Below are 13,415 nucleotides of genomic sequence, written 5' to 3' on the forward strand. Positions count from 1 at the left end.
CAGGGGGAAACTACCTTCATAACAACGGTACACATTTCTTCATAAGAACCAGGTAACAGCCTTGCAGCAAGCAAGTAGCATGGCACAACTGCCCTAGGAAGCCCCAGAAAAGAAAGGGCCCTACAGCAAGGGCCATTCACAGAGTGCACCAATTAATTTTTATCTACATATATATATGTATTTTAGTATATATATGCAGAAATAGTATACATACACACATATATCTGTAAATATATATAAGTAATTGCAGCCAGAAAAACCCATTTACACCAGAATGTGATGTCTGGTCCTGACATAACTGTGTCAGAAGAACTTGCAATAAATATGCTTCACTCATGCTATGAAATATTTAAAAAAAAAAAAAAGCTATTTTAATTATGAGTCTTGACATGTGCCCCTCCTGTGCAATGGCTGAATTATCTTTGACAATGGGATTTGTTGTGGTTTTTTATAAGGATTCAAAATATGAACGTGCACACTCGTGCAGTAGCTCACAAAACACTCTTTCCTACCGCAGGGAACAGGATGTGCATCTACGGCCACGCTCGCACCTTCGTTTGGCTGTTGTATGTGTTAGTGGCTCGAAAGCAAGACCTTGACCACCAGTCATACCTTGCTAGAGTCTGTATCTTCGAGCCAATCCCACAGCTTCCCACCACAGCACTCATCTCCCTTGTATCAAAGACAGAGCACACCTCAACCACCACATACTTTTTTAAACTTTAGTCCCTGACGAATTAATTTCCAATGAAGATTTCTTTTTAAAGTGAAAAAACTCTAACGAAGAATGTTAAGAAGTAACACCAAACAGAAGCCTACAACCAGTTCACTGTGTTCAGCCGCAACTACTTGCTGACCGAGTCTGATTCTTCACATTCATAGGAAGTTTTATTAAAAAGAAATTCCAAGAAGCACTTATTTTTTCCCTCGGTTCCTCTGACAAGATTAGCTCTATTCTGCTTCAACAATAGAAGATTAAAAAAAAAAAATCCCCATTAAACTACAAGCCACTTGGAGTGCTCTTCTCTTCTTTTCCCAATGTGTTAATCGGACACTTCAGCTTTTCGGTGACCCTGAGGAGGGAGAACATTCCTTTCAACCTCGCTGCTGTGTTTTTCTGATTACACCAGCAGGCCTTTTTGCCCAGCAGCAATCCAGGCAGAGCCGGCTGGTTTGGCGCAATCTGGAAGGCTGTTGTAATAACAGACAGAACAAAAAGCACGAGGAAGAGCCTGGCGGCTGTATAAAACTCCCTCTGAGCTCCGGTCCCCGCAGAAGCGCACCAGCCCCAGCAATCAGCATGACCAGCCAGTCTCAGGGAATCCAGCAGCTTCTGCAGGCAGAAAAACGTGCCAAGGACAAACTAGAGGAAGCCAAAAAAAGTGAGTAGCTGGCCTGCTTTTACTGTACTTTTTTACCGTAAGCTCTTCAGAATTACAGTGGCTCACAGAAAAACAACACTGTTTTATCTGTGTACATCACAGCTGTGCTGTTCCTGCTCTTTCTTCTCACTTGTACAAGGTGCTGTGCCTTGACTGCAGCAGGCATTTCACCAAACCTCAACATTCGGAGTTTGCTTAAAACTGTGTGTGCTTGTGTGTGTGCGCACACATGTGCCTTAGTAGATTAAACAAGGTTTTCTTTGTTATATTCATCCTGTCGGCTAGATTTATTCTTGTTTTATCTCAATGCCAATAATGTCGTTACAGCCTTCCTCAAGTATTTAAATTAGAAACCTACACACCTCTGGCTGTCAGCTCTGGAGGACCAGATTCCAAATTCTGTGCCTCTCTAGAGGTCTTATATAAATTTTTCAGTGTTCCTCTTTACTTACAAGATTTGGTAACTTGCCTTCTAATCCCAATTGGGCTTCAAAAAAACTATATGAAAACAAAAAAAACTTCAGCAAAATGATAGTAATGAAAGGCACAGTACAATCACAAGAACTGTCAGTACTGTCATAGGTCACTCCTGTAAGCCTTGTTACATGGTACAAGCAATCAGCAAGTGATTGAATGTTCAATTTAAAATAAGTGTCTTGTTAGCTTAATGCCCAGGGCAAAGCATGTGTAGATATCCAATAATAATAAATTCATGTATTTTTATTCTAGTCAAATATAAGCAAAAAAGTAATAATAATATAAAAATTAAGGTATCTGCTAGAATAATTTCAATCAAAGAAATAATTCTCCTGGCACTCTTTCCATTATCTATTTCCTTCATTTTCTGCATTCATCTCCCAGTCATTTAACGCAAAATATGGTGACCTTATTCTCCTGAACGTAGGTACCAACCACCTGAGTCACTGACCTGCATTACCAGTGAAATATTAATACTGTTTCATGGAGTTATCTTGATTTAGGAACCAGCAGCAGGAACAACACTGTCCTGCAGGACTCAACTAAAATGCATGAAGAAGATGTCATGTGCTGCAAGAGTGTGATGAAGGAATATATTTTGTTTTCCACAGAGAAATAGGAACTGAATAAAAATAATTTGTGTAGTGCCTATATCCCTTCTACACAGAAATCAGCATTGCTGTGTGTTCTTTAATTATTAACGTGGCATGTTAATTTGTACAACAGCACACAGAAAATAAGTAGGAAGGCAATACCCATTCCCCGAGCACCCAGCCACTGCCTGGCGAAAGGAATGGGGTGAGGGGAAGAAAACCAATATCTCCCACCTTCATAAAACAGAAGGCTCATAAAAAGATGTTTGAAAGCAAGGAATAATTAAGTGATTCGACCCTTATGTAGCCAGACGAGGTACTCTCAGTGGGATGGTTGTTCCCTTCTCACAGCGAGCAGAGGAAACGCCCTGTTCCCAGGAGCAAGAAAACATACGGCCTGGAAGGGCAGAGCCCCCAGTGGAGGGGGCAGGGGTTTGGTCTGAACACCGGCTGCAGAATCAGGCCTCTAGCTTTGATAGCTTGATGTTCATCACCCTTTACTTTTGGTTTTGATTTTTTTTCGTTTGGTTTGGTTTGCTTTTGTTTTTAAAACAAAAAGAATATTCAGATTGGCTTTTTCTAAACAGCCAGTTAAAAGAGGTTTCATAAATTAAGAAACTCAAAAACCAAAAACCATCATTATAACATAAAAGTAACGATCGAAGATGAGTGTCTTGTGGAATCCAGACGTGGTTACAGGTGCCTTTACTCAAGTCTGCAAAACCCACACTGCCCTTGTCATCACCTCAGCCCCACACAGAGTGCTTGTGATAAGCACAGGGCTTCTGTCAAAGTATCTTCCAGACACCTCTGAGTCAGAAACTTGACTTAAACCACTGCCTACGTTACCAGTGTATTAGTGCTGAGGTAGGAGTAACTCGAGCAACTACAGAAAAACAGCTATTTAGAATTTTGTTATCAGTAAAAATATTTAGAGTAAAAATATGTCATCAGTATGACTTTCTTCTCTATTACTTTTAAAGGCAAACATTGGGTTTTTGCCTTTATAAAAATTATGAAGGAAAATAAAAATTTCTCATATATAAAAAATCTGAAAAAAAAAAAGGAAAAAAAGAAAAAAGTTAAAAAGATGGGAGAGGGATAAAAAGACAGCCAGACTCCAGTGGTATCCATTGAAAGGTCAAGAGACAATGGCATAAATTTAAATGTAAGAAAACAACTCTATAACTGTGAGGGAGGTCAAACCCAGGAACAGGCTGCCCTGAGAAGCTGTGGAGTCTCCTCTACCCCAAGACACACAAAACCCACTGGATGTGGCCCCGATGAAGCTGCCCTTGCCGAGCCTGCTCTGAGCAGGGCGTTGGGGTGGACCTCAGAGGCCCCTTCCAGCCTCAGCAGCTCCATACAATCCCATGAAAAACCTCAAGCATTCCTAAGAGATTTTATTCCTAGGTATAAGCAGATCAAGTGCAAAAAGTTCAAATAACTGCTGGCGTGGCATATTCATCTGTAGCCTAAAGACTTTGGTGGATCTTTTTGTTCACTTTAAATACTGCCAGCAGTTTCTACTAGGGCGCGAACAGCAAAGCTCTTGTGAATTTTAGATCTCATGGATCACACGAGCAAGGTCAGGCCTTAACGTTCCTGATTCAGGTTTTTCTAAGGACTGCTCCACCCTGGATTTTGTGCCAAACCAAGCATTATAGCTAATCTAACAGAATAATTATACCTAGAAAATAATTATTATATTCAGAATCACAATAGGTTTTCAAGTGAATCTACAAAATAAAAATTTAAAAATTTCCATGCTGCCCTTAATTTTAGTATTTTTCATAACAATGTCACTACACCACCTTAGATATGTAACTATACCAGCATAACTTAAATACTCTGGGACAAGGACAAAAGAGATTCTTTTCATGCCAAATCTTGTTGCACCGTCAGAATAACTCAAATAGTCTCTTCCCAGAGTGATTCTGAAGTTAGATCAGCATAAAGGGTTGCATAGTTTGTCTCAGAGCGTAAAAATTAAAACAAAAGGAAATACACAAAACGTAACCAATATATCCAGCGCAATCAGTTAATCTGTGCACAGGCAATTCAGCAAAGCAAGGCGAGGACGTGCTGCTTTGCCCTGGGAAACACCAGCCCAGATCCACCTGGTACCAGTTGGGAGCAGCAGTTCCTGCTCGGGGCCGGGCACTCAGCGGGTCCGGGCTGCAAACGAGAGCAACGAACCATCCGGGCAGCGCTAACACAGTCCCCTCCCTGCTACCCCCTACCCGTGACCTCCTCTGTCACCACACACAGCCCCGGCACGACACCACTGCACCAACCAGCCCCACTACTCTATTTGCATTGCAACGTGAGAGGAACGAAAGGCAGGTCGCTCATGGGACACAACCAGGAAAAGCTGTTTTCAAGGAACCGTGATAGGCAAAACTGCCCTTATGCAAACCCTCCAGTGTTTACAGTTGATACTCCCATAGCCAGGTCAACACACATAATATTGTATATAAACAGATAATGGGCCGAGTTTTTGCTGACACATGTGCGGGTGTTTGTAATGCAAAGTCCACTTTGGACAACTGAAAAATTAGCAAATAAAGCTATATTTATGGACATGAAGCAAAGCAAAAATATAGCACTAAAGCTCCTCTGTTCAAGCTTTTTCCTACTTCCTGCTCAATAGCCTTTATCCTGGCTTGCAATACCTTTACTGTATCGTTGGCTGATGTCATTTATACCTGACAAATTATTAATAGTTTGTTGGTAAATGCACACATGGAAGGCTGAAACTATTAAACTGATTAAACACAAGCCAAAACAGTCTGCAATCCTTGGGCCTTTTATAGACAGAACTGCTTTATCTGTCATTTTTGCTTCAAGCATAATTCAGATCCCAGAAATCACTAAGCACTGTCAGAGCCAAGACATCAATTCCTGAAAATCCTTTTGGGTAAAACAAGGGAAACAAATGTGTCATGAACACTGTGTGTAGCAAAACTTGTTTTCCTAAAGATTTTTATATCTTGGCTTGAATTTCTAGTGCCTAATAAAATGAAAACTCAGATGAAAAATTTCAGGAAATCAGATTAAAAACAAATGTTAATCAAAATAAGATGCTGTAAACAGAATTATATCTATGGCACTCTCTTGGATAATATCCAGGCTGTATTTTATCTACTGAAAAAGCTATATGTACTGATCAGCTGCTTCTGTTGTATTTTATTAAAAGTGCAGAATAGTCTTCTCAAAACGAACATCCCTAAATCCCATTTTGCAGAAAATTTAACACTCTTGAAGTGACTGAAATGGTCCTATTTAAAGAAAATATGATTAATTTTTGGCAACGTCTTCATATGACGTGATTTCTGTGCAGAAATTCACCTAGAAGCCTAGATGATGTGTTTGAAAACAGAAAGCCAGTTTTAGCACGGCAGCTTTTGGAAAGTAAGATAGCTCAGTGTTTGAGCAAATTAGAATGCAACATTTTTGCTTTCTACTCTCTTTTTCTTGCAAGATCTAAAAACCCTCAACCACCTAAAAAACCTCACCAGTTCTTTTGGATCTAACCAGATCTAGGTGTTTCACAAACATCACAGTAATGCCTAGAAAGAAGAATACAACCTTTCTCCATGCTAATAATGCCTTCCCAGGTTAGGTAAGACAATCTAATACAGGGCTGGCTTGTTGCAGAAAATTGGTGAAGATTTAGCCAATTTAACAAGTTGCCTAGAAATTTATAGGCTGTCAGCTACCGTAATCGTGGACAACAGCGGACAAGGAGACCAGGACCAAAGCACAGCTGCTTTGCGGCTCCCCGTCTTCAAGGATGGGAAGGAGGGACAAAGGGGCAGCAGCAAACCTGGCCCCCACAGGGGCAAAAGTCTCTTCAGACTTGGAGCCGTCGGTACCTCACCTTTCTGATCCTAGAGGAAACGTCGTAGGGACAGGTTGGTTTGCCTGTCCTCCTGTGTTTCTTGCCCTCTTTTTGCATGATCTTGGATGGATTTCAATGCCCTGCCACCCTTCGGCGTGTAAGGTTTGGTTTCAGCTCGGCTGTGCTCTGCAGAGAATCCCATCCAGAAGATCAGGAAGACTTTGAAAAGGCAATCCCATATTGCACAACTAAGGTAGCAGACAAGTGGTTAATAACAGACCGATTAATTAATTTTGGTTTGTCTCTAGTGAAACAGCAGGTTAAGCTCTAGTTTCTGCTTAACTTAATCAGGTGCAGCATATGCACTATCGCATATGTTGGCAGTTGCCGATTCCGTCCACAACGTTGTTGAACTAGCAGTAATTTACTCACAGCTTTTCCACTTAATTAAATAGGAAGCAGCAAGTTCCTGCTGTGCCAATCCTAAAGGCATCACGGAAAAATGAAATGGCTGCCACCCTACAGCGACACCCTGTGCATTGTGCTTACTCCAGTGCACTGCCAAGAGCTGACACGTATGTATACGTATACTTTTTGGTTCACTAGCTACATTGTCAGAGGCAAACGGACTGTTGTTTTACAGTTAATCTCTTTCCATTTTCTGCATTTTAAATGGATTTATTTAACTATCCGGTGGCCAAATATGCAACATATTTACTACAGATGGCCCCCCAGATGGAATTTGAAATTAAAATCCCACTGATTTTGAAATAATTTAATTTGCTATAGAGATCCAGCTCCTCAGCTGGTGAAATTGGCAGAGCTTCATTGTAGTCACTCCCCCCGACTTCCAGCTCCAGCGAATCACCCCACAGCTCCTCTCCAAGAGGAAAACTCTTTAAAAGGCTGATCAGATCCAAATTTGGAGGGGAGAATAAGGGAAACTTCAAAATACAAACCTAAACCTCGTACCAAACTTTGTTGTCCAGACTGATGTCAGGCTCTTACACAAATCTCAGTTTTGGGCCCAAGACTTGACACAGTGAGTGGCAGAAGCTGAGGGGATCAGCCCTTATCAAACAAATACAAACTCTGGGAAAGTACGTGCTAGATTTTAAACTGCCTCTCTGCCCCTTTATACATAAGCACAGTGCCTCAGTGGCAGAAGGACTCCAAAAAATATAATTAACCACACAAAAGAATGCTGCACTGGTGGAACTGAGAGTCGGTAAAGCCATCTAGTTCCTCACCGGGCTGCTCCTTCCTGTAAAAAGCCTTTATACAATCACACACCCCAGTTCCCACAGTAGGCACACCCACAATACCAAACAGTCCAGGAATCAAGACTTTAAAAGGAAATTCACATTTCAGGCACCTCCCTGCTTCTACTCACCCATCTGCAGCTAATGACTTCAGAAGGAGCCATCAACTCGGCAAATAATTTATGGCTGGATCAAGCATCTTACTCAGGCTTTTGTTGCACCTCAGAAGTATCAAAAACAACAGTCTTTCTCCCAAGATTCAGCTTCCTCATTGTGCCATGTGCAGTGGAACCAGATTGCTATATGCCACACCTGATAAGGCTTCAGAAGCACAGCGCAGGTGTAACCAATCCAAGGTAGCAGCCTGGAGAAAGTAAGTCAGAATTACTAATGCTTGTCCTTCTAGCCTAGTTGGAGAATGTTCCTTAGGATTTCAGAAAAGGTACTGTTTTCAACTTTCGTGCTTGAATTGAAAGATTTTTTTAAAAAAAAAAACAAACACATAAAGATATTCGTACTGCTCAGTGGTGTTAAGTATGTATTTACAATAAGTAAATGGATGTTTCATGCATCAGATCAAGATGCCTTTTTTAGTTGCCTAGCTTCCACTCTCTCATTCTTGTGATATCCTAATTTGAGCAGCTAAGCAATAGCTTTTTCAGCCATCAGACATTTCTCCCGTTAAGAAAAGGGAGCAAGCTTATCCCCTCCCACTCCTAAAGTTCTAGCTGTACAGCAAAAAGAGACTCCAAAAATCAGCATCAGCCCAGGTGTCTCAAATACAACACGTCAACTTTCAACGCAAGAGGTTTACCGCCCCATCAGTCAGACTTTTTCCTCACAAAGTAGTGTAGCAGAGTCCTGTGGAGATCCATGCAATTTAACGGACTTCATACAAAACAGGCAGACAGAGATGCATCACCATGGGCTAGTTATGACACGTTCAACACTTGCTTCACATAAAAACTTTTTAATCACTTTCATATTTTCTATGCATCGGTAGGGATTGTCCTCCTTTTTCCTCTTAATCACTCACCTCTGCATTCAACCAATGTTAGGGGGAAAGGGTGGGGGAGAAGAGGACAAAGCCTGAAGGTTGTAACTCAGTTTGGTGGTGGTTAAGACATATCTTGCAGTACTTTGGAAATCTGCCAGCTCTAAGCAGAATCCAGTTGGTGTGGGATGAAAGGATGCTGGCAACCAATCAATACAGCAAATCTTACAGAATAACGTCTTTTCCCATCAGTGACAACTAAAATCTGTTATCTGGCTGCTACTATTGCTGATGAAGGAAAGATAGATATTTATTTAAACATCAAGCTGTGATTTAAAAAAAAAAAGAAAAAAAAGCATTTGTGTTATGAGAAAATGTGTAGTTGCAAAAAGACTTGTGTTGTTAGCAAACCAACACGCTTTCGAACAGGGATTTGGTCTCAGAAGATGGGTACTTGTGTGACTGGCTTTCAATCCAAAAGTACCCTACCTAAATCACTTTGGCTCTCCTGACCATTCTTGTGCAGTTGACTTTGCTCAAAGCTTTGTCCATTTTACTGTGCCATGTAAAATACCTCTGATTTATAGAGTTTAATCTCTTAGGATGCAGTGACATGTGTGAAGTAAATCCCTGTTTCTTGCCCCATTAGGAAAGGGAAAGAGGCTGAGGCAGGCCAAAGAAGAAGCCATAGCCGAGATAGACCACTACCGATTACAGAGGGAGAAGGAATTTAGGAACAAGCAAACAAATGTGAGTAAGAAACCTGCATACGTTCTTCTGTAGTGTCAATCTGCTCAATGGTAAAACAAATCGCTTCAGTGTTACATGGAGACTTCTGCAAACCAACGTGATCTTACTGATTAAACAGAGAGATCATCTATGATGTGTATTGGCTTCATTCTGTGCATTTTAGTGCGGACTTTCGCCACTAAAATTTTCCAGATTCTGTATTTGGTTCATGCTTGTCCTTTGAAGATGTATCTCCCTTAAGGAAAAATACCTTTGGGTCCTCTTTCTTTAACTCCAGACAGAACTTGTTCCTGTCTTGAACCTGGAGGTTTCAGTAAGGTGGAGGTTTCAGCAAAAGCAAAGATTTAAAATCTTTCTTTCTATTTCTGTTCTACTTTAGCTGACTTTTTTGACTGCATACAAGACTGCATCGTTGATAAACTGAAATCACCAAAACTTTGGAGATTTTCACTATGTTTTCATAGTAAAAGTGGTCTGGCTGATATTTTCATATCTGAATTATAGTACATTTTATATGTTTACGCCGTCTTGCAGTTTTCTCTAGTATTTTCATAAAGGTTCACAAACCATTCTCTTTTTCCTTTGTGAACCTTCCCCTTCTGTTTTTGTTCTTGTTTTTTCCCCTGTTTGTTTTGTGCAAAGGCAAGGAAACTACATGTGCAAAAGCAGCCACCAAAAAAAAAAAAAGCCAAAGAGGTCAAATAAAAACTGCTTTACAAAACTGCCATTTCAGTCACACCTCACATAAAACATTTTCCAGCAGAGATCACAAGCCTTAGGAACAGATATTCCCACAAAGTCTCTAACGCACGCGGCCAGCCCCCAGACACGCTGTCACACAGCCAGGCCAGGTAGAATTGTCTCATAGGTACAATTTCAGATGTTTACTGACACTAAAATAAAGTAAAAACACCTCTAAAATTTGTACACCTTTTCATTCAAGCCAGACTTCTTGGTTTAGGTCTGAAACAGCAGAAGAGAAAAGATGTTGCCTTGGTGTGAACTCAAGTTTTTCATCCCAAGCAAAATTAAAGCTGCAGGGAAAGGGCACTGTTTGTCGACTGAACGTTTCACACAGGCAGGACAGAGCACATATTGCTCCTCAAACGACAGCAAGTTGTACAAGATCATGGCAGTCCTCCTGCACGTTCCCTGACTCCATTATGTCGAACATTTATCTATCCAGACAAATGTCATCATCATTAACCTGTGCCTGGAAGGCGGTCAGGAGTTCCAGCTAAGCCAGGGCAGAGGGAAGTCTGATGCCCAGTTCAGTTTACTGGCTCAAGTGTTTGGACACAAATATTTTTAATTCTTTGTCCCTGTCTCATTTAATGCTATTCCTCCTCTTACTTTGTATTGCTGTATCTAAACCAGGGTAAATTTTCTCATACTGTGAGATGTTCCACATCAGTCCAGAATGAACAACAGAAGCAACAGAAAATAATGATTAATTTGAAGTTGGAGTGACAATACGCAAGATCTTTTTTTCAAAAATATACAAAATTTAAGCCCAGATCTCAAACCAGTTTTGTTTGTGTTCGTGGTGTTTGTACTCAGGGTCTGAGATCACTGAATTCTGGAGATGTGCAGCCTAGCTCTGAATTTTTTGGCTTCCAAGTCAGTGTAATGTTTTAGCGACTTTGGAATGACACTAGCGTAAAACCAGCATGGGCAAAATAAGGGACAGACCTTCAAGGTCAGCAGAAATGACAGACCAAGCAGAGCATTGTCTGCATTCTGACAAGAAAAAGGTCTTCAAATTCAGAAGAAGAAAAGGGGAAAAAAATATGTAGAAGAGTAAGAACCAACTATCTCCAGTTACAGTATCAGCATGAACAGAGAGCTCAGCTTCCCAATCTACAGAGGCTCTTCTTAAAACTATAATACTTTTTTTGAGGTTTTTCAAAAGTATTTAGTAGCTGGATAATATGCAACCATCTGGGATCTCTAGAAAGTTATTTTCCCCAGTGGAAAAAAAACAGCTTCATAAATCTGGTCTAAGCTGTACAATCTTTCTCACATGAGATCCTTACAACTTGTCTAAAAGCTAAAATAAAATGCCAGCTAAAAATAGTTAGCATGGAAAACTATAATCTTTTTCCGATATTTACAATTATGTCTAAGCCCTCTATTTCTTCCAAATCAGAAAACGTTTTACATCTGGATTATGCAAAAACTTCTTACTACGTTGTCAGATACTGATAAATAGAATTGGAAAGGTAATTTGCGCAAAGGATCTTAACTCAGCTGCTTTTCCTTCTTTTAAGGACTAAGTTGGGCTGAAATCAATGGAAAAATAAAGCTAATGACTCCTCCCTTGTTTCTGGTCAACCTCTAGGTATCCCACTAACATCCCAGGTTAGCTTCAGTTGCTAGTCCACCCCAGAGAACCATGGCAGGAACAAGAAGAATATGTTACTTATTCCTTTCTTACTCTGTCAGAGTGCAGAAATGTCTTCTGCTCTCCCCCATGGAATTCTTTAGCTGGAAACCAATTTCTCTGCTGCTATCTGAAGGACTTTTCCATAAGGGAAGAATTCAAGGGATGTTGGGGCAGTGGGGGAGGAGGGAGGAAAGTCACGGATTTGGAACGCATGCATCTGTTTATAACAGAGCCTTGCTAAAATGTTCAGCGAGTCTAGAGTCAATTAAATTCTAAGCGAATGTCCTGATATTAACTGTGCCAGAAGCTGTCTGGTATTTCGCCAGATAAGAAAATGTAACATTAAAAGACCTTGTCTGAGGCCTGTTGAGGGTTATACATCACTAACTGACGAAGACATTTCAAGTACTCTGAAACTGTAATTATGCATTGTCAGGAAGGCTTTGCCATGTTTTTCTCCTTAGCTGCGCTCATGTTCGTTCTCAGTGAGGCCAAATGAAGCACACTGGTGATAGAACTTAGTTGACTAGTCATTAAAATAGAAAACAAATTAAAATGAGCGATATAAAAGACAAAACACATACAAAGTTGTTCCCACAGTGAGCTGGGAATCTTTCATTACATGGGGAGATTCCCGTTGCTAATGAGCATATGAAAGAGTTCCCTTTAATCCTGTTTTTATGCGTACAGTTCAGCCTAGATCATACCCTTACTGTTAGGAAGCACTGTGATACGTTTGCATTATGTTTATGCTAGATGATGAAGAAAAGTACAATAAACGTAGTCATATATAAGCCTTTATGTTGCTCAGAGGACTTCTGCTTTTCAGGTGATGGGCTCCCAAGGTAACCTCTCTGCTAAAATAGAAGAGCAAACCAAGGAAACCGTCCGAAACCTCACTAGCAGCTACCACAAGAACATGGAGAGCATGATGAAAAAGCTTTTGAGCACGATATGTGACATCAACCCTGAGGTTCACCCAAACTTCAGACACACAGTTTAAGATCCATTGATGTGCTGGGGAAGGATGTTCGTAAAAAATAGCCGCCTTTCTTGATAAGCATAAGTATTTCCTCATTTATTGTTTCTCTATGCGTGAGAAAAAAAAGAACGCTAAAGTCAAAAGCACACAGTTCCACATAGGCTTTTGATGTGACAAGAATTATAGAGGGTTTCACAAGCATTTGTTAGAGTATTGTTTCCTGTTGGTAGCTAAGCCCCTGTCATTTAGACGGGGACAAGTCAACAACAGCAGAATAAATGATTATTTGACACCGGCAGCTTTTCAGTGGGAGTCTTTATTCCTTTTCTCTTATAAAGTGTTCTGTACTAGGATGTGGTGTTGCATAAAGTCTATTTATCCCAGTCTTCAAGTCACGTGAAATAGAATATCACAAAAACTTAAAATAAAGTATTTCTGTTTTCCTTGTCACACAGAGAGTGGTCAGGTTATGGAACATATGGGAACTCTGTAGTTTTTGGCCAAAAAGAATAGGTGGAAACATTTTCACTTTTTCTATACTAATTTAAAGCAAAATATAGCTGAGTTATACAGAATTATGTTCAAAAGCCGCACTTGTAGCATTGTCCTGTTGTTTAACTACACCACAAACTTTATATAGCTTTGTAAGTCTGAAAAATGAGAACAGGAGTAATCATTACTTACAAAATTGCTTTGGTTCAAGGTGCAGATTAGCACTTCCATCATTATCTATGCAGTTACACCC

The 13,415-nt window shown here is 40.4% G+C and overlaps 1 protein-coding gene across 1 annotated transcript; it reads left to right on the forward strand.

Annotated features, from left to right (window-relative positions):
• Positions 1-1,219: 1,219 nt before the first annotated feature.
• Positions 1,220-12,968, forward strand: ATP6V1G3 (ATPase H+ transporting V1 subunit G3). Its single transcript, XM_063344669.1, has 3 exons — positions 1,220-1,382; positions 9,202-9,302; positions 12,518-12,968. The coding sequence occupies exons 1-3, from the start codon at positions 1,301-1,303 to the stop codon at positions 12,689-12,691; spliced, it is 357 nt and encodes a 118-aa protein (XP_063200739.1). The 5' UTR covers positions 1,220-1,300; the 3' UTR covers positions 12,692-12,968.
• The last annotated feature ends 447 nt before the right edge of the window (positions 12,969-13,415 follow it).

This window comes from Chroicocephalus ridibundus, chromosome 8, assembly GCF_963924245.1.
Source record: "Chroicocephalus ridibundus chromosome 8, bChrRid1.1, whole genome shotgun sequence".
Taxonomy (NCBI): domain Eukaryota; kingdom Metazoa; phylum Chordata; class Aves; order Charadriiformes; family Laridae; genus Chroicocephalus; species Chroicocephalus ridibundus.

Excerpts from the sequence above, each read along its gene's own strand:
- ATP6V1G3 (XM_063344669.1), top strand. The coding sequence starts at position 1,301 with ATGACCAGCCAGTCTCAGGGAATCCAGCAGCTTCTGCAGGCAGAAAAA. Across the intron at positions 1,383-9,201 it reads ACTAGAGGAAGCCAAAAAAA|GAAAGGGAAAGAGGCTGAGG; the intron begins GTGAGTAGCTGG and ends TTGCCCCATTAG. Across the intron at positions 9,303-12,517 it reads TTAGGAACAAGCAAACAAAT|GTGATGGGCTCCCAAGGTAA; the intron begins GTGAGTAAGAAA and ends TCTGCTTTTCAG.